Raw genomic sequence first — 17,117 nt, forward strand, 5'->3', positions numbered from 1 at the left:
AGAATTGGGGCAAAAGTCAGGGTATTCGGGTCAGAAACAGTGTAATCGAGGAAATAAACTGGGTTTTTGGAAATTGGAACCAATAAGCTTCTTTCCCTTGCACTGGATTTACCTGGAAGTCGACCCAAATGTCCATGTGTAGGAAAAAAGCCCCCCAAAACCCGATAGAACCGCACCGAAAACCAAACGACCTAACCGATCGGCCAAAAAGCTACCCGATCGAAGCGGGGCCGAGCCCTAGTCGCGCCTAGGGCTTGACCCCGCGTCCAATGGGTAGGTATTTGGGCGAATGGGTAGGTCTTCTCGGATAAAAAATTGAATCCGGTGGGTGAGGGTTCTTGAGATTTTGTGCCTACTACCTACCCGGATTTAACGTGGGTAACGCAATTTCGAAACAAGTTCCATTATCTGGTTTCCAAACTCAGTTAGCTCTGACTTTACCCCCGATTACCCGGGTTTTACCCCGAAATTAACCCACGCGCTTTCAACTTTCACCACAAGATGACACTCAGCCTGGAAACAAACTTTTATTGCTTCACTCCCTTTTTTTAAAAAACTTTCCGCCATTCAAGCCACCATTTTTCAAGATGGTGGTGAGTTTACCCGGTTTAGCCATCAAAACCGTCCCAGCCTATCCTGCTACCCATCTTGGCAAATAGGCTACCCGGATCGCCGATGGGCGACTATTTTTAGCGACGATCCGCGGGTAACCCGGGTTTTCGAGAACCAGGGCCGAGCCCTAGTCACGTCGCGCAATAACCTCTGGCAAGACAGGCACACAAAAGACAAAATTATACCTGCAACCCTCATAACAAACAATAAAGATTCAATATTTTGCATTCAAGTGTATTTAGCAGCTTCTCGTTGTCAAATACAGAAATGTTTTTGAGAAAAACGTAAAATTTCAACAAAATATTTGGGAAGAGACAGGATATTAAAACAGAAATCCATAATAAGTTGTTTGGTAAAGTTCACGTTCGCTGGGTCTAGATCGATTATCAGTGTCGTCATTCAAAGTGATAGCCGTCTGATAACCAACAAACCCCATCACTATACTATTACCGAAGAGGACCATTTTCAATGCTCACAATGTTTAGGCTGATTCGCACTTGACGATTTCAGTTGTTTCAGTTTTCTCTGAGATAACGGATTGATTATCGACTATCGCTTTCTTCTCTTCGACGATGCACATCCAGGGGAACATCTGCTTGAGGCACTATAAATGAGAAGGGCAAACAGTTAATAGCAGAGCGTGAATGAAACTATCTAAAGGAAAGTATGTAATGTAATACTTCTCGATATTTAGGATGAGAGATGGCATAGATGAGCGGATTGTACGCGCAAGATGTTTTTGCCAAAATCACAGGAATAGCAGATACCAAAGGAGTAATCTTGGAGACATCACCCCAGGTGCCCATGATGCAGATAACGGCGAAAGGTGTCCATGCAGTCAACCACAACGATACGTTCATGATTGAGACCTTTGCAATGCGAATCTCGGCCGACACCTGTTGTTGGTCGGTATTGCTACGAAGAGAAGCGACATTCATCTTTTTGGCCTGGGCGCGAAGTTCTTCCTCGTGCTTGAAGACTGCATGGACGATGAAGTAATAGCAACCAGCAATAATCATAATTGGCAGGATGTAGTTGGCAAAAGTGGCGGCCATGATGTGGCTCTTGTTATTCATGGTTTGGGACACGTAGTCATACGAACATCTGTTGATAGAATAACACACAATACAGGTAGGCAATTTAAAATGAAGGTGAGGTCATAAGTTGAAATACTGACGTTCCCATGATACCATCCATGGCGTAGGCTCCCCAACCGACCAAGGGACAGATTGACCAGCCCAAAGCCCAAATCCAGCTCATCGTGATTATTGTCACAGCGCGGTCTACATTTCGGGAAAAAAAATATGTCAAAAGATACTTTGCCTGCTGCTTGTTCTAAAATGTAGCAAAAAATGAAGATGTATCCTACTGAAAGTAAGTGGAGTTCCACTGAATCCCTTTACAATCACATTATAGCGATCGTATGAGATCATGGTCAAAGTGAAAATCTGGTTGTATCCGAAACAAGCGCCTGGTATGTGCAATCCGAGAACAAACAGTAATCAATTACTTTACATCTGAACGTGGTTAGCTATGACAAAACGAGTATATAATTGTGTGCATTAAGTAAACGTACCCAAAAAGGCGTGAATCTGGCAGCCCATTTCTCCAAAGCGCCATGGACCCCCAAGGAAAAAATTGTAGACGCATTCGGGGAAGAGAGCGAGCATCAACAAAAAATCAGAGACAGCCAAATTCATCACCAACAAGTTGGCGGGACTTCTAAGGGCTGGGAAACGGCTGAAGATCTTCAGAACGACGGCGTTACCGGCAACGGCGCAAGTACCGATGACCAAGTACATTAATCCCAAAAAGTAATACCAAGCAGGGTGTAAAGCCTTGTAGGTATGCCAGTGAGGATGAAGGAAGCTGCGAATGTCCTCTGGGGCGTAGGCATAGATGGTGAAGGTATCGGGCAAAGCCCATGGATCGAAAGCCTGCTTCTGGGCCATGGCCACCACAGCATCACCAGTCAAGTTTGCCATTTTTTCAAACTGAACATACATTGCAATTTCAATTAATTAGCACTGTGAAAAACACAATTTGTAAAGAAATTACGTCAAATTTTTACCTGGATATTAGATTTAGATTCAAATGAAGATAAATCGAATTCAGCGATAATTTCGGGCGGAAAAAGACTTTGTAATGCTTGAAGGCAGTTCGGCGGAAGAAGCGACCTCGAAAGCAAGAGCTTTGACGACTGACGCTATGAACTGCAGAGTGCAGACGGCCTCCTTATATACTTACATTCACACGGAAACTTGACGTCTAGGCTGTGACGTTTAGAACGCTCGACGACAAAGAACACAATTTAATTAGTTGAATTTTTAAGGTGTCTATATCTTTAAAACTTAAATTCATTAGTATCCTACGTGTATGCTCGTGAGATGTCAAAAACAAAATCTGTTGTAGATTTAACATTTTATCAAATTCCAGTTTTGTTACGAGAATTTCATTGTAAATCAGGAAAATTTATGATCGTCCAGTCTCATGTCATAAACGGGGAAAGAAACACATCCTTCGATAGAATAGGTTTTCCTGAATGGCGATGAAAATTGAAATCTAACCCCCAAGCTTCTAACGAAAATACTCACAGCCTACTAAAAAGAGAAACAAAATTTAAAACTAATACCATTGTACTAAGCTGCAAATCCACGTTCGTAGATCGCCTTCATTAAAGACTGCTTGTGAATATGGTGTCCTTGGTTTTGAGAGTGAGATTGTCATTGGAGTGTACTATTAGTCAAAACCTTTCGTTGAAAAGGCTTGCGAAGCATAGTACCAATGTATTAATATCGATAGTTGTAGATTGGTGTGTATTGCATGAGACGTTTTGTGATCAATGAAAAGATAATACACATTATAACATCGCACAACGAAGGCCTGTAGACCTCCAGTACTAGTTAAGAGGTAAACATATCAGCTTTCCCGGTGAATGGCTTAGTTTTGAATAAACGGAATCAATGTTGTTTTAGCGTAACCATATGGAATTCAAATAACTCCAAAACTATTTCTCTTGTAAGAAAGAAGTCAATATTCGTAATCCTAGTCAGGCCCGCCCAGGGGGAGGGGGGTCGAACGGGACATTTTGTCCGTTATATATTTTTTTTATACTAGGCCTACTGTGCATCCACACAGGTCATGTGGGCGTCAATCAGGCCCTGTCTCGGGCGGCGTGAAGGCTCTGTGCAACCCTGATCCTAGTTCAATTTGAATCTATTAATCATGTTTTTTTAGAACTTTATCTATTGATTAAAAAACAAAAAGTCGGGCTTATTTTTCGGGGCTTTAAGTATTGAATTGGAATTCGATAAGACTAACCTGTTATAAACACATTTGACTGATGGTTCCGAATACATTTTTTTTTTTTTCGCTAGAAAGGCAGTTTTATTGGCAGTAGACTATACTACCCCTAACCTTTAGCTAGAAATTTCTAATTACCATAGAAAGATTCGCTTAAAGAGACAAATGTATGTCTACCTAGTTTATAGGGGTGAAAATGCTTTCTTCAATACACTATTTTTTCGTCTATTGTTGGGGGCGTTATCTCACAATGAAAAGACGGAAAAGATACCCTACGATATGGCATCCTACAAAATAAACCCATAGACCTCGAGTAAGACTGAAAAGATTTCAGGTTTTACAGCTATTAAAGCTCTGATTTTGCCATAAATAGTTCCAGTGTGACTGCTGCCAACCGGAGAGAATTATACTGTCAAAAAGAAAAAACACTGCAACCTGACGGATGAGCCAATTCAAGTTGAAAAATGCAATACAGCGCCACCTTGTTACCCAGTCATGTGCATAAAAATAGGCCATGACTCGTCTCTGGGAAGGACATTTTCATTCCTTCTGTTTACCAAGTGACGAACGGTGTCAAAAACACAGTCCTATATAGAAAATCCCCACCCTCACCATAAAAAGCACGGTGCGATTCCTAATCCGATTTGCCAACGAGTTCCTAAGCCAATTGTCTCTCCCAAGCTGGTACGTGTAAACCGGAAATTGTGTTTTCGCGACCTTTAAAAATGTCTTACAGACTGCCAAAGGCTTCGTGTAGCACAAGCTACGTAGCTTTAAGTCGTTTTGTTCTATATGAATCATTTGAAATGCAGTCATTCGAATTCTTCGCACTCTGTAGCCCAATAATCTGGTTTACATTCGGCGTTTGCTTAAAGGCTTCAGATTATACGATTACGCTGCAGAGCCAATTCCGATTTGACTAAGTAGCTGATAACCCTGTAAAGTCAGTTGATCTCGGAGTATGCACGCAGCGGCAGTTGTCTAGGACATTTTCATCGATTAAAGCATTAGGGAGTTACATTATTGCTATATTTGCTGAGCTGTAGTAGTTTAGGTAGCACACTAGATGGCACTCACTAGATAAAAAAGTATGAGCTTCGGCGGTAATTTGTGAGTATGCATAATTGCATATATATCTCACGTGACTTCAACAGTATTAATGAATTCCATTTAACTAACCCAACAGAGACGACCTTTGACAACGTAGTTTTTATGCCAACTAAAAATCTGATCCAATTAGTAAAATGAAATGCAAAATAGATCAATTGAAGTTTCCTCAAGTTTGTCCAGCAGAGAGCAAAGAGGAACGAAAATTTTATTCTCCAAATGCATTGGCAATATTTTAGCAAACAATTTCGAAAACATAAAGAAACACTATCTCTTATGTGGGTTTCCATTATGTTTTAGGAAGTTTAAGATGGTCTGAAGCTGAACTATAATAAGCTTAATACTCTTTGCATTGTCAGGGATGTCTACACATGCATTCAAAGCTTTTCCAAGAAGTCTTTTCGACGAAGATAAAGCTCTTTTAACGAAGAACGGCATCTAGTCTCTAGATCTATCCCAAATCCAATTACACAGCACTAGTACAGTATCCAATTGTGCACATATATTTATAGGCACGGGAACGTCGGTTGAGAACCATTGTGCTCGCTATCATCAGCGATAGCAGAATAAACAAATAAGTTGGCATTTTTCCAGCACGTTGCTCGAAATTGTCATTTATTTATTTATTTCTTTGAAACAAACTTGTTTTCTGTTTTGTTTTTGAGCACAAGTGAATTGATTTCTCAATCCCTTTGACGATACGAAAGAAACAATGAATCATTCAGTCGAAATGACAGCCACGGCTCTGGCGCAGCGTACCACATTCGATCCGTGGTCTCTGCCAGATACCTTCACTGTCTTTGCGTTTGCCCCGGAAGATATCCGTGGTTTTCTCCATCCTCACTGGCACACTCAGAAATCACCTCATCCAATGCTCTACTATTTCTTTGGATTGTATTACTTGCTTATGGGTGAGTGTTGTTTTGCTGTCTGACCATGCTGCCATTATTAATTTTATTTTTTTAATTTTATTTGTTCTTCCTTATTTCATGCTTTTGTTGAAATGCTTTTCATAATATAGGCTCCATTGCCATCAGTGGTAACATAATCGCACTGAGGATTTTTGGACGCAACCCGGCTCTGCGAACGCCAGCCAATATGTTGGTCATGAACCTGGCTATGTCCGATCTTTTGCTGATGATTACTCTCATCCCGGAATGTGTCTACAATTTCTTTTTGGGAGGCCCATGGCAATTCGGAGAACTTGGTTGTCAAATCCATTCATTCTGTGGTAACGCATCATATTATGTTAATAATATTCTATTTACTCACCTGATAATTTTCTTTTCCCTCTTCTTCACCTAGGTGCCCTTTTTGGCTATAACCAGATCATGACATTGACCGTAAGTCACAGTTGGTTATCACACACCTGTATGCATAGTTTACATTCTTTAACTGTATCATTGTTTCCTCTTTCTTTTCTACAAACAGATTATCAGCTGGGATCGTTATAATGTCATCGTCAAAGGTTTCAATGGCAAGCCTTTAACTTTTTCAAAATCCATCATCTTGATCATCTTCAGCTGGATATGGGCCCTAGGATGGTCTATAGCTCCACTATTGGGATGGGGTCTGTACGCCATGGACGGAATGCTTGGAACGTGAGTTGACAATTCATCTGAATACTAACAACCTTTTTCGTGTATTTACCTCATACGGGTCTGTATTTATTTTCCGGTTTATATAAATTTTTTTCTTACCATTCAGATGTTCTTTCGATGCTGTTACGACGACAATGAACAATAAGTCTTACCTAATGGCGGCCTTTGTCAGCAACTACGTACTTACCGTGTCCAGCATCATCATCTGTTACTATTTCATCGTCCAAACCGTCTTTCACCATGAAGACGAACTGCGACAGCAAGCCAAGAAGATGAACGTCACCTCGCTGAGAAGTAATACCGACCAACAGGCTGTCTCTGCCGAAATCCGTATCGCCAAAATCGCCATCATGAACGTAACGCTTTGGTTGGTCTCCTGGACGCCGTTTGCCGTCATCTGTCTACTGGGCACTTGGGGCGACACGTCCAAAATCACTCCGCTCGTTAGCGAATTGCCCATCATTCTGTCCAAGACATCCTGCGCTTATAATCCAATCATTTACGCCTTATCTCACCCGAAATATCGAGAGTGCTTAAAGGAACTTTATCCATGGATTTGCATCGTCCCCGACAGCAAAGGTGGTAAACGAGGTGGGGAAACTCAGTCGATTAGCTCGTCCAAAACACAGGCTTCCGAGAGCACCTAAAAGAATTACCCTGTGAAAAACGTTAATTTTTCAACAACAGAAATCGGACGAAGTGAATATAGATGTAAGCTATAATAGACCCTTCTATATACAAATGTGAAAACCATCAAGTCAAATCTTCGCCTAAAGATTGAGTGATGGACACAGAATCTGTAAGAAAGTCACACGTAGCTGTATACATTGAAAATACCTTTTAAGTGCAAACCTAATAACCAGCTTCAAATCTATTGATTGATGCTAAAATCAACCTCATGGTAGGTTAATAAAAATCTTCAGCCTACATATGGATGCATACGTAAGATATCCGAAGATACAGGGCTGGTTTACAACTTCCCTTACTTATAATCTACCAAAAATATCAATCTTCACCTCTTAGTGTGCTATGGTAATCACACTTTCTATGTGTCTATACTTACCACATGTATGAATGTCAGCAGAAAAGACTCCAATACATTTCAACCTAAGCATTGAAAACGCCATTTTTCTTCTTCCATCTCCTCGTTCTAACAAAAGTCAAGTTGATGTGATATAATATTGTTTAAAATCTCGGTACCTGTCATTCCAGAGTTGAGTTCATTCAGTTGCACGTTTGCAATGATGTGCAAGCAGGATCATTTTTGCCAGTTGAAATGCTGAAAAGCACGACAACTTCCTGACATAGATGGCCTCAGTAGCTGTAAGGAAACAAAAATTACATTACTAACAAACTAGTACAAACTAGCGCTTCGCAGCGACAGCAAAAGAAATCAAATACCTGATTTTTGTATGATCATCTTTTAAGTGCTCATTATGTGATGGCAAACCACAGCTCAGAATACATAAGACCTGCAAAGATTTCAACTTCACATAAAGACAAAAGCCAAAAGCATTTTGAGTTGTAAGCTTACCTGTATTAGGCAGTTTTGTTCAGCTGAGAAAATCAAAGGCTCTGATGCGGTTGGAATTGTACCTATTGCTAAACTGTGATTTGATTAAAACCAGTTTGCAGCAGGCGATCTAATAAAATTTTAAAAAGAACTCGAGCAAGCAGCCTAGACAAAGATGCGAAATAGTTTAGTTAGGGTTATGTCGTGACAACTTTGTTTGCAAACTTACCTGGAGTTCTGTTCAGATTGTCTGGCAAAAACTGTTCACCTCATCCGCGCTCATTAATAATGCACGTACCAGTAATGTGACAGACAACGCACATTTCCTGCAACAAGCCATTCTTGATCATCATCTTGTCAGTGGTACAAGTGGGCTGGTATAGAACAAGGATAAACACGACATAAAACATCAGTAGTCTAATACAGCTATGAAATTAAAAAAAAACAATGATCTTTAAAAGAAGTTTTGAAAGCTCAAGCTCGTTCCCAATTCAGGTAGATCTAAGTAAACAAAACTCCCAAGTTCTTGAACAACAACAAAAACAAACAATCAACAATCAAATGTGTAAGCAATGGTTAAAGATGAATCGTATCGAAGCGAAGCTACCAGACTGGAAAATTGTATAGCCCACCATGATACCAATCTTTTTTTGATCAATTTCCCATCGCATACGCCATGCTGTTCCAAAAATAATAACTCTTCGCTACACTGTGCGCAAACACACTGTTTGCCAATGTACAGTATGTCTAGGCTGTAAATAAGAATGAATAAGATAAAACTCTGATATTAAAGAACGTTAACCTTTGCTTACGTAAACGTTACTGAGAGGGCACCGAGCATCAATGCCCCTCCACGCAGATGAGCGGCAACTGGAAACTGTCGAACGGGGAACTGCCCACTTTATAAAAAAGTGATGCTCAAGCCCCAATGCGGACATGTTATTACTAACCTTATTTGTAGTGCACAGTCGCAACAGTCGTTCTATAGGGCAAAAGTCTATTCTAATTTGATGCCATTGATCCCCCACCCGCAGTGAACCTGTACTTGCAGGCGCTTAGGAGATGTCAAGACGAAGCAAAGAAAACTCTTGGAGTTCAATCAGTACGAGGCCTACACAAGGAAATGCAAAGGATAATGAATAATAAAAGACATGTATACAAGATCCCATTACGAAAGGTTAGAGAGTGGCAGGTGAATGCAAGTCTGTCATCTTTAACGGCAGCTGAAGTTCAGCTGACCAAATGACTTGTCTAAGCCGATTTGCCTCAAATAAAAAAACATCAGCAATGGTAAAAATAATCCAATTTCAAAAAGGTCATTTACTTTTACCATGGAGTAGCCGAAAACACCTTAATCATTGCTAATTAAATTTAGGGCGGGAATGCAAGAGAATCCGCACCGAAAGGTGAAGACATTCACACTTCTCAGCCCATCATCTTCACAACCTATAACAAGGGAGTGAGCGTTCGTTAGGGCGTTACTGTTGTGGCAGTCGTCGAAGGAAGTGTAAGGTCACAAGCACATCAAACAGTCATACGCTAACGATCTTCACCATCAAAAACAACTAAGCAGCCTTCACCCAGTAAACTTTCAATTACCTCAAATCTTTCACTAGTTAATCCATAACATTATCTACTGATTAATAACCAAGTAAGAGCAGTTGAAATTTTCCCATTCATTTCGATTCAGGACGACTAGATTAAGATGGCATTCAGTAATTCCAACGTTACGGCCATGGCCCAACAGCAACCATACAACCCATGGTCTCTTCCGGACAGCTTCACCATCTATAACTTTGCTCCGGAAGAGATCCGCAGTTTCCTGCATCCTCACTGGCATAACCAGAAAGCCCCCCACCCCATGATGTACTACTTTTTCGGGCTCTTGTACACGGTTATTGGTGCGACCCTTCTTAATTTTAGCACCGATTGTCAACCTACAAATTTCTTGACAAGCGTCTTCTATTTATACTAACTTGTTTCATTTGACGATAAAGGTGTTGTGGCCATCAGTGGCAACTGGATGGTGTTGAGAATTTTGGGAAGCTTCCCGTCGCTCAGAACACCGGCAAATATGCTTGTGATGAACTTGGCCGTTTCGGACTTTTTGCTGATGATAACACTCATCCCGGAGTGTGTCTACAACTTCTTTACAGGAGGCCCTTGGCAATTCGGCGATCTCGGCTGCCAGATTCACGCTTTCTGCGGTTGGTTGGAACATGAAAATTTTAAATTATATTTTTTTTTTCTCTAATCGTATGCATAAAACTAGTTTACCAGTGTCTCTCACGTTTAATTTCCAGGTGCTCTTTGCGGTTACAGCCAGATTACGACTTTGGTATTCATCTCATACGACCGGTTCGTATCCCAGCAACATCATTAGATAAAACCTGAATTTAATGCAAACGAAAATTTAACAAATATGTTAAACTTTAAACATTTTTATGTCATACAGATACAACGTCATCGTTAAGGGATTCAACGCAGCTCCATTGACCTTCTCCAAGGCGATCATGTTCATCACTTTCGGTTGGGTCTGGGCTTTAGGTTGGTCCGTTTCACCACTTGTAGGCTGGGGATACTACGCCATGGACGGAATGCTCGGAACGTAAGATTACTTCTAGTTAACAAAATAAGAAACAACTTCTACAATCAATCGCTTTTCTCCGATCCCCCCGAAAAAAAACTCGATCGATAGATGCTCCTTTGACGGAGTAACTCCCGACATGAACAACAAGACCCACATTCTTTCGTGTTTCACCGTCATGTTTGTCATTCCCGTCATGATCATCATCTGCTGCTACTATTTCATTGTTCGTGCCGTTTTCCACCACGAAGATGAATTACGTCAACAAGCCAAAAAGATGAATGTCACTTCGCTGAGAAGTAACAGCGACCAGCAGGCCGTCTCAGCCGAAATCCGTATCGCTAAAGTGGCCATTATCAACGTCACTTTGTGGATCATGGCCTGGAGTCCGTTTGCCGTTGTTTGCATGCTGGGCACTTGGGGAGACGTTTCTAGGATAACTCCGCTAGTATGCGAACTACCCGTCATTTTGTCCAAAACCTCGTGCGCTTACAATCCTATCATCTACGCTCTTTCGCATCCTAAATATCGAGAGGTAAATCTGGCTCTTACGACAAAATAGAAACGTACAAACAAATAATGGTGGGTAAATGAAATACAATCTAATGTACCTTCTGCAGTGTTTGAAAGAGCTTTATCCATGGCTCTGCATTGTGGTCGAAACGAAAAAGCCCAGCAAACATGGCGGTGACAACCAATCGACTGGCTCTACGAAAACGGAAGCTTCCGCAACAACTCAAGCCTGATCATTTCGATACTCTTCTCTTTGAAAATTGTCTATTGTTGGGTTGGGACCGGCGCACCTGGAACAAGAAAAAACCACTACACTGAACACTGAAGAAAGAACTTTAGACAAATTATTGTCGCTTACATAAAATAGAACTTTTATCGTAAACCTCAGTTCTAATTTAAAATCTGTTCTCTCGTACATAGGGCATAGAATATAATCCCACAAATATTGCAACTATTACGTCATAATCTGTTAGTTGTCTACGCTAACTTCAAAGCTTACTATGAAAATGTCGTTGGCGTGTTAATAGCGATACAATGAGATATGAAATATACGAAACCCAGCATGTCGTTAAAAACGTCTCCTTTTCAATCATTACGTGATGCACGTGTCCAGTCAAAGTTTACGGGAAAACAAAGAATTTGCTTCCTGTTGTCGAAATTTGTAGTATGTAAAATATCATTGTTATTACCTTTTGCACTTGAGGGCCATGGAAATCCTGCTCAAACCAACATAGTATAGCATTTAGTGTTCTTCATGTAGCACAGGATGCTTTTTCATTTCCAAAGGAGCTCTGTTTGGTAGGCTATTCAAAGCATTTTTAAGGTTTCTGTCTTGTGTAGGACACATCAGCTTTGCAGGAGAATCTGAAAAAGGAAAAAAAAAGAGATAGTTTTACAATTCAGTTTGATTCTCAAACTAGAATGAATTTATTTTTAAATTTACTACCTTCCCTTACTATTGATCTTTCATAAAATTGTTTTCTGCTATAAAGCACCAAAAACATAAATAAATGTTCTATGTAATGTCAAGCCATGCATTACTGGAACGTCCGTGTGCACTTATACACACACGAATGCACATAATCCTCGTTCGACTGACTGGAGTCCACTGATCCACCCTTCCAGTTTGACCTTGGGGTGATATATAAAATACAAAGAAGCAACACAAGGCCACGTTAAGCAAATGTAACACAATTATTCTTACTCAGATATAGTCAACAAGCATTCTATAAACTATACAATACATTTGAAGAGAACTCACCAAGTAACAAGTAAAGCAACAAATATACGTTCACTACGTTCAACTCTTTTGGCCTGACAAAGTACAGCCTGTTCTTCGAACACTAAACACGACCATTAGTCATCGGAACATGCCATCTTGGTAATGGACACGTTGTCACCTTTCGTACTGCCATGGCGCGATGCCAATGCCAACTGATGATGATATAGCTACGTGTGATTAAACAATGCTGCTTTTCTCCTTCAAAAAACGGAACATCTTCAGTTTTAAGACCCAGGGTGATAAGGAGTGGATGGAAAAAGAGAAAGGGTTCGTAAAAGTTGTTTGGTTTAAGAGAACAAAGAAAAAATCCTCTCCCATCCTCCTAGAACGAAAATGCTGCAATCCCAGTAATTGTTTGAGATTTGGCGGTAATGGAACAAAGGCCGTTGCGAACCCTTTCCCTTTCTCCTCCCACTCATTAAGCAAATGAATATATATTCAATACAACCAATTTGTTTTTCTCAGCAGTTGCCATTTACAGTGTCCAACCTTTTGCATCGCATTCTAAGTAAAATGCTCTGCACAAAACAGACAGTGATTTAAGCTCTAATTGGCATTGGTTGGCGTTAAGTATTTTACGAATAACCAAACAGAATCAGTCCAAAGACACTTTAAAGTTAGGTAGCCATTGGTGTTGGATCTCCAAGGAAATGTAATATTGAACAGAATCAAATAATAGTTTTCAAGTCTGACGAACCTCTGTGTTAATCAAAATGATTCTGCCATAGGTTTACCTGCATGAAAGCTGGGAGAGGTGAGATGGAAACTGCTGGACACCCTGACTGCGACTCTAAGGGAACGGACCATTAGGACGACTGAAAGGAGGCGGTTGAACGATCGCTTAATTTATAACCATCCTTTGTGTTCGTCCCCATTAACTTGGTCGTGAACGCGTGCGAGTTTAAGTGAGAAGCCCTTAATACCGTCTTTCTTAAGAGGCAAAGAAAATAATCTGATCAAATGTTAGGCTGACCTTTTCGTTTAGGCAGACCCTGTATGCTTCAGTTTTCAAAGGGGATGTGTCGTTTATTAATACCCGTCTGACATTTGCCATTGAAAAAATTAGAAAAAAAAAAACAAAAAACAAAAGAGCTTAGCGATACCACTTCGAAGTCAGGTATCTACACTGTATGATTTGAAATGAAACCATTAAAGAGGCAGGGAGCCAAATGTCTTTCGTGAAAGGTCACGGATGACTAGTTCGTCGACTACACGCTGTCAACGTCTGTCAGTCAGAATCGTTTATCTACCTAAATTAGAAATTCCCGTTGAACTTCCTTAAGAAGTTATTTGTTCGTGTTTGAATATGCGAAACAGATGCAGACGCTATTCAATTAGTCGGGATGGCGCCTGTAAAGGCCAAGAAAATTGTAAGACGTAATCTTCGAAAAGGAATGAATTGAACTTATCTGATTAGTGGGGGGGCAAATCTACCAAGACAAGATGTGCGAGTTAGTGACGGGGCCGTACAAAGTATAAAACAAAAGACACGAGTAGAAGCTCGTTACTGTTGCAGCAGTCGTCGCCAACGTCGTAGCCGTAAAGTCACAGTCATTTGTTTGTCACTCGCCAGCAGACAGCAGCTAACAACTTGAAAGCACTTTACACAAACTCAACTGAAGGCTACGTATTTTAACAGCGGAAATTTAACGCCAGTCATATTCTAACTAACTAACTAACCAACTAACCAACAAGTAAACACTCATTTCTTTGTTTGCAATCGATTCATACACATGCCCGACTAGCAGATGAACTGATTACTGACTCTTAATTTTCAATTCCAACGACAGAATGGCGCTATTTTCTAACGTGACGGCCATGGCCCAACAGCAACCATACAACCCATGGTCTCTTCCGGACAGCTTCACCATCTACAACTTTGCTCCGGAAGAGATCCGCAGTTTCCTGCATCCTCACTGGCACAACCAGAAAGCACCTCACCCCATGCTGTACTACTTTTTCGGACTCTTGTACTTGGTTATCGGTGCGTCCGAATTGAATCGGTTCCAAATGTTCACTTGATTAACTTGTTTTTTGTTTCTTTTTTTCTAACTAAAGGTACGGTTGCCATCGGTGGTAATTGGATGGTGTTGAGAATCTTGGGAAGCTTCCCGTCGCTCAGAACGCCGGCAAATATGCTCGTGATGAACTTGGCCGTCTCAGACTTTTTGCTGATGGTGTCACTCATCCCGGAGTGTGTCTACAACTTCTTCACGGGAGGCCCTTGGCAATTCGGCGATCTCGGCTGCCAGATTCACGCTTTCTGCGGTTGGTTGGTTTTACTATGTATAATTTTGGCTAATGTGTTGAACAGCAGGTATGAGCGCGTTGCATCGACACAATGCTAACAACGAGATTGCCTTATTATGTCGATTCAGGTGCCTTGTGTGGTTACAGTCAGATTACGACTTTGGTGTTCATCTCATACGATCGGTTAGTATACGGAAACATGTTTGGATTGAGCGAATCTATAGGTAAATTCAAGTGAAATCTAACCAAAATTCCAAATGTTTTCTGCCGTACAGATACAACGTCATCGTTAAAGGATTCAATGGAGCTCCATTGACTTTCTCCAAGGCGATCATGTTCATCACTTTCGGTTGGATCTGGTCATTTGGTTGGTCCGTTTGCCCGCTCGTTGGCTGGGGGTATTACGCCATGGACGGAATGTTGGGAACGTAAGTAGCCATTGCGACAACAATCTTATACCTAAAGTGGCTAACATTCTACGCTGCCACAACACCAATCGTTTTGACAGGTGTTCTTTCGACGGACTAACCACCGACATGAGCAACAAGACTCATATTCTCGCCACTACCATCTGCCTTTTCGTCTTACCGATCATCGTCATCGTTGGCTGTTACTACTTCATTGTCAAGGCGGTGTTCCACCACGAAGACGAACTACGTCAACAAGCCAAGAAGATGAACGTCACTTCGCTGAGGAGCAACAGCGACCAGCAGGCCGTCTCGGCCGAAATCCGCATCGCTAAAGTGGCCATTATCAACGTCACGCTGTGGATCATGGCCTGGAGTCCTTTCGCTGTTGTTTGCATGCTGGGCACTTGGGGAGACGCGTCCAGAATCACTCCTCTAGTCTGCGAACTTCCCGTCATTCTGGCCAAAACCTCGTGCGCCTACAATCCCATCATCTACGCTCTTTCACATCCTAAGTATCGAGAGGTACGGTGTTATTTACATGTAGTACAATTCACACTTTGAAGGGCCCGCACTGTCTCATAGTGGCCGAATGAATGGAACGCCATCACTTACAATTTTCATGAATCATTCACAGTGCTTGAAGGAGCTTTACCCGTGGCTATGCATCGTCACTGATGCGAAGAAACCCAGCAAACGTGGCGGTGACGATCAATCGACCGGTTCGACCAAAACAGAAGCTTCCGCAACGACGCAAGCTTGAAAGCATAACACCGATCATGACGTACTCGCCAATATCGATCAAATTTCATTCGAAAACCGACCCACGCTATTTGTATACTACAACAATCGACACGGAAAACTGGACAGAAATGATTTCTCGATGAAAACGGCAGCCAATACCTGCTAGATGGGGTCGTTTCTCATCTATAGCCTACACATATCTTCGTTAAACAATAAGCCTGTAACCGCCTCCGTTTCGTTTTTCGCATCCATTTAGTTTTACGAGTACAGTCCTAGTTCGCACTGGTCACGTGAAAACGCCCTACATTCAAATATTAAGTTTCGCTTTCAACTTTTACGAGTAGTAGTGGATATTGTTATTCGATTTTTTCGTAACAGGTATAAAAAAGGCCATTGTTTATGATAGGCAAAGTTGCATGTAACCATAGCGATCAAGAGTTCTGCCCTGTTGGCAAATGTTTACAGTCAAGGAATTCACGTTGTGCACTGCCAAGCTTATCTTGAAGCCGTCAAAAGTTGAAAAGCGGAATTTGTTGGACGGCTGGGGTCTGGACGCCTATTGCGGAGCAGTATTTACGTAAGAAGGGATTCTGAACTTTTGGAATGCTGGACTTACCATTTGTGTTTATCCGTTTGTGTGACCGGTGTGGAACAGGTTCAAAGTAAATACAGGAACCTGCAACACATGATATTATTTAATTTCTGTTGATATGATGGTGGTCTAATTGACATCTAACTATATGTAAACCATATTGTATGTACCTCGCAGTTCATAGAGAACAAAAATATACGACCCAGCATACATTCAACACTTTGTCTTTATCGGCCAATGATTGAATCAAGCGATGAAATTCTTTGATTTTTCACTGGAGAAAGAGAAACGTTGGCACTGTCCTAAGGACAACACCATCAATAACAGGGATGTTACGTAATCCTATACCAAAATAAGGGACACCTAACCTAATAAAGCTTAAGGATTTGTGCCACGGACGGAATTGAGATCGACGGTTTGCGTAAGCAGCTTCACAGATAAACAAAGCTAATACCTAAAGCCTGGATTATGTCGAGGGGATTGGCTTACACGTTGACGGGATCAAAGGATCCTAGGACTTTGGCACGAATTTCTTTGAAAAGGCTTTGAAAGACGTGTACGATGTAATACCACGATTCCGTGCCATAAAAGAAATACAACAGAGCG

The 17,117-nt window shown here is 41.2% G+C and overlaps 4 protein-coding genes and 2 long non-coding RNA genes across 14 annotated transcripts; 3 read left to right on the forward strand and 3 right to left on the reverse strand.

The window, feature by feature from the left end:
* Window positions 1-830: 830 nt before the first annotated feature.
* LOC116929200 (compound eye opsin BCRH2) lies at window positions 831-2,845 on the reverse strand. Its single transcript, XM_032936352.2, has 6 exons — window positions 2,684-2,845; window positions 2,189-2,606; window positions 1,982-2,083; window positions 1,790-1,895; window positions 1,293-1,716; window positions 831-1,216 (listed from the first exon to the last, which is right to left on the reverse strand). Exons 2-6 carry the CDS (start codon window positions 2,595-2,597, stop codon window positions 1,094-1,096), a joined length of 1,164 nt encoding a protein of 387 aa, XP_032792243.2. The 5' UTR covers window positions 2,598-2,606; window positions 2,684-2,845; the 3' UTR covers window positions 831-1,093.
* Window positions 2,846-5,547: 2,702 nt separating this feature from the next.
* Window positions 5,548-7,744, forward strand: LOC116929203 (compound eye opsin BCRH2). Its single transcript, XM_032936356.2, has 5 exons — window positions 5,548-5,933; window positions 6,044-6,253; window positions 6,328-6,365; window positions 6,454-6,623; window positions 6,730-7,744. Exons 1-5 carry the CDS (start codon window positions 5,735-5,737, stop codon window positions 7,268-7,270), a joined length of 1,158 nt encoding a protein of 385 aa, XP_032792247.2. The 5' UTR covers window positions 5,548-5,734; the 3' UTR covers window positions 7,271-7,744.
* LOC116929216 lies at window positions 7,462-10,246 on the reverse strand. Of its 8 annotated transcripts, XR_006650754.1 has the most exons (8): window positions 10,113-10,246; window positions 9,467-9,582; window positions 9,309-9,401; window positions 8,949-9,247; window positions 8,366-8,888; window positions 8,158-8,301; window positions 8,025-8,095; window positions 7,462-7,944 (listed from the first exon to the last, which is right to left on the reverse strand). It is a non-coding gene; the product is annotated as an uncharacterized LOC116929216 (long non-coding RNA). The 8 variants fall into 8 exon arrangements; XR_006650752.1 differs by lacking the exons at window positions 9,309-9,401; window positions 9,467-9,582; XR_006650751.1 differs by having other exon boundaries at window positions 8,949-9,582.
* Window positions 9,842-11,811, forward strand: LOC116929201 (compound eye opsin BCRH2). The gene is made up of 6 exons (XM_032936354.2): window positions 9,842-10,037; window positions 10,134-10,343; window positions 10,440-10,494; window positions 10,592-10,744; window positions 10,835-11,258; window positions 11,344-11,811. The coding sequence occupies exons 1-6, from the start codon at window positions 9,842-9,844 to the stop codon at window positions 11,467-11,469; spliced, it is 1,164 nt and encodes a 387-aa protein (XP_032792245.1). The 3' UTR covers window positions 11,470-11,811.
* LOC123475525 lies at window positions 11,695-13,663 on the reverse strand. Of its 2 annotated transcripts, none has more exons than XR_006650758.1 (4): window positions 13,253-13,663; window positions 12,180-12,367; window positions 11,926-12,100; window positions 11,695-11,817 (listed from the first exon to the last, which is right to left on the reverse strand). It is a non-coding gene; the product is annotated as an uncharacterized LOC123475525 (long non-coding RNA). The 2 variants fall into 2 exon arrangements; XR_006650757.1 differs by lacking the exon at window positions 13,253-13,663 and adding an exon at window positions 12,498-12,848.
* A 344-nt stretch (window positions 13,664-14,007) lies between these two features.
* On the forward strand, window positions 14,008-16,728 carry LOC116929202 (compound eye opsin BCRH2). Its single transcript, XM_032936355.2, has 7 exons — window positions 14,008-14,212; window positions 14,309-14,502; window positions 14,577-14,786; window positions 14,897-14,951; window positions 15,044-15,196; window positions 15,277-15,700; window positions 15,813-16,728. Exons 2-7 carry the CDS (start codon window positions 14,310-14,312, stop codon window positions 15,936-15,938), a joined length of 1,161 nt encoding a protein of 386 aa, XP_032792246.1. The 5' UTR covers window positions 14,008-14,212; window position 14,309; the 3' UTR covers window positions 15,939-16,728.
* The last annotated feature ends 389 nt before the right edge of the window (window positions 16,729-17,117 follow it).

Source organism: Daphnia magna, linkage group LG8 (genome assembly GCF_020631705.1).
Source record: "Daphnia magna isolate NIES linkage group LG8, ASM2063170v1.1, whole genome shotgun sequence".
Classification (NCBI taxonomy): Eukaryota; Metazoa; Arthropoda; class Branchiopoda; order Diplostraca; family Daphniidae; genus Daphnia; species Daphnia magna.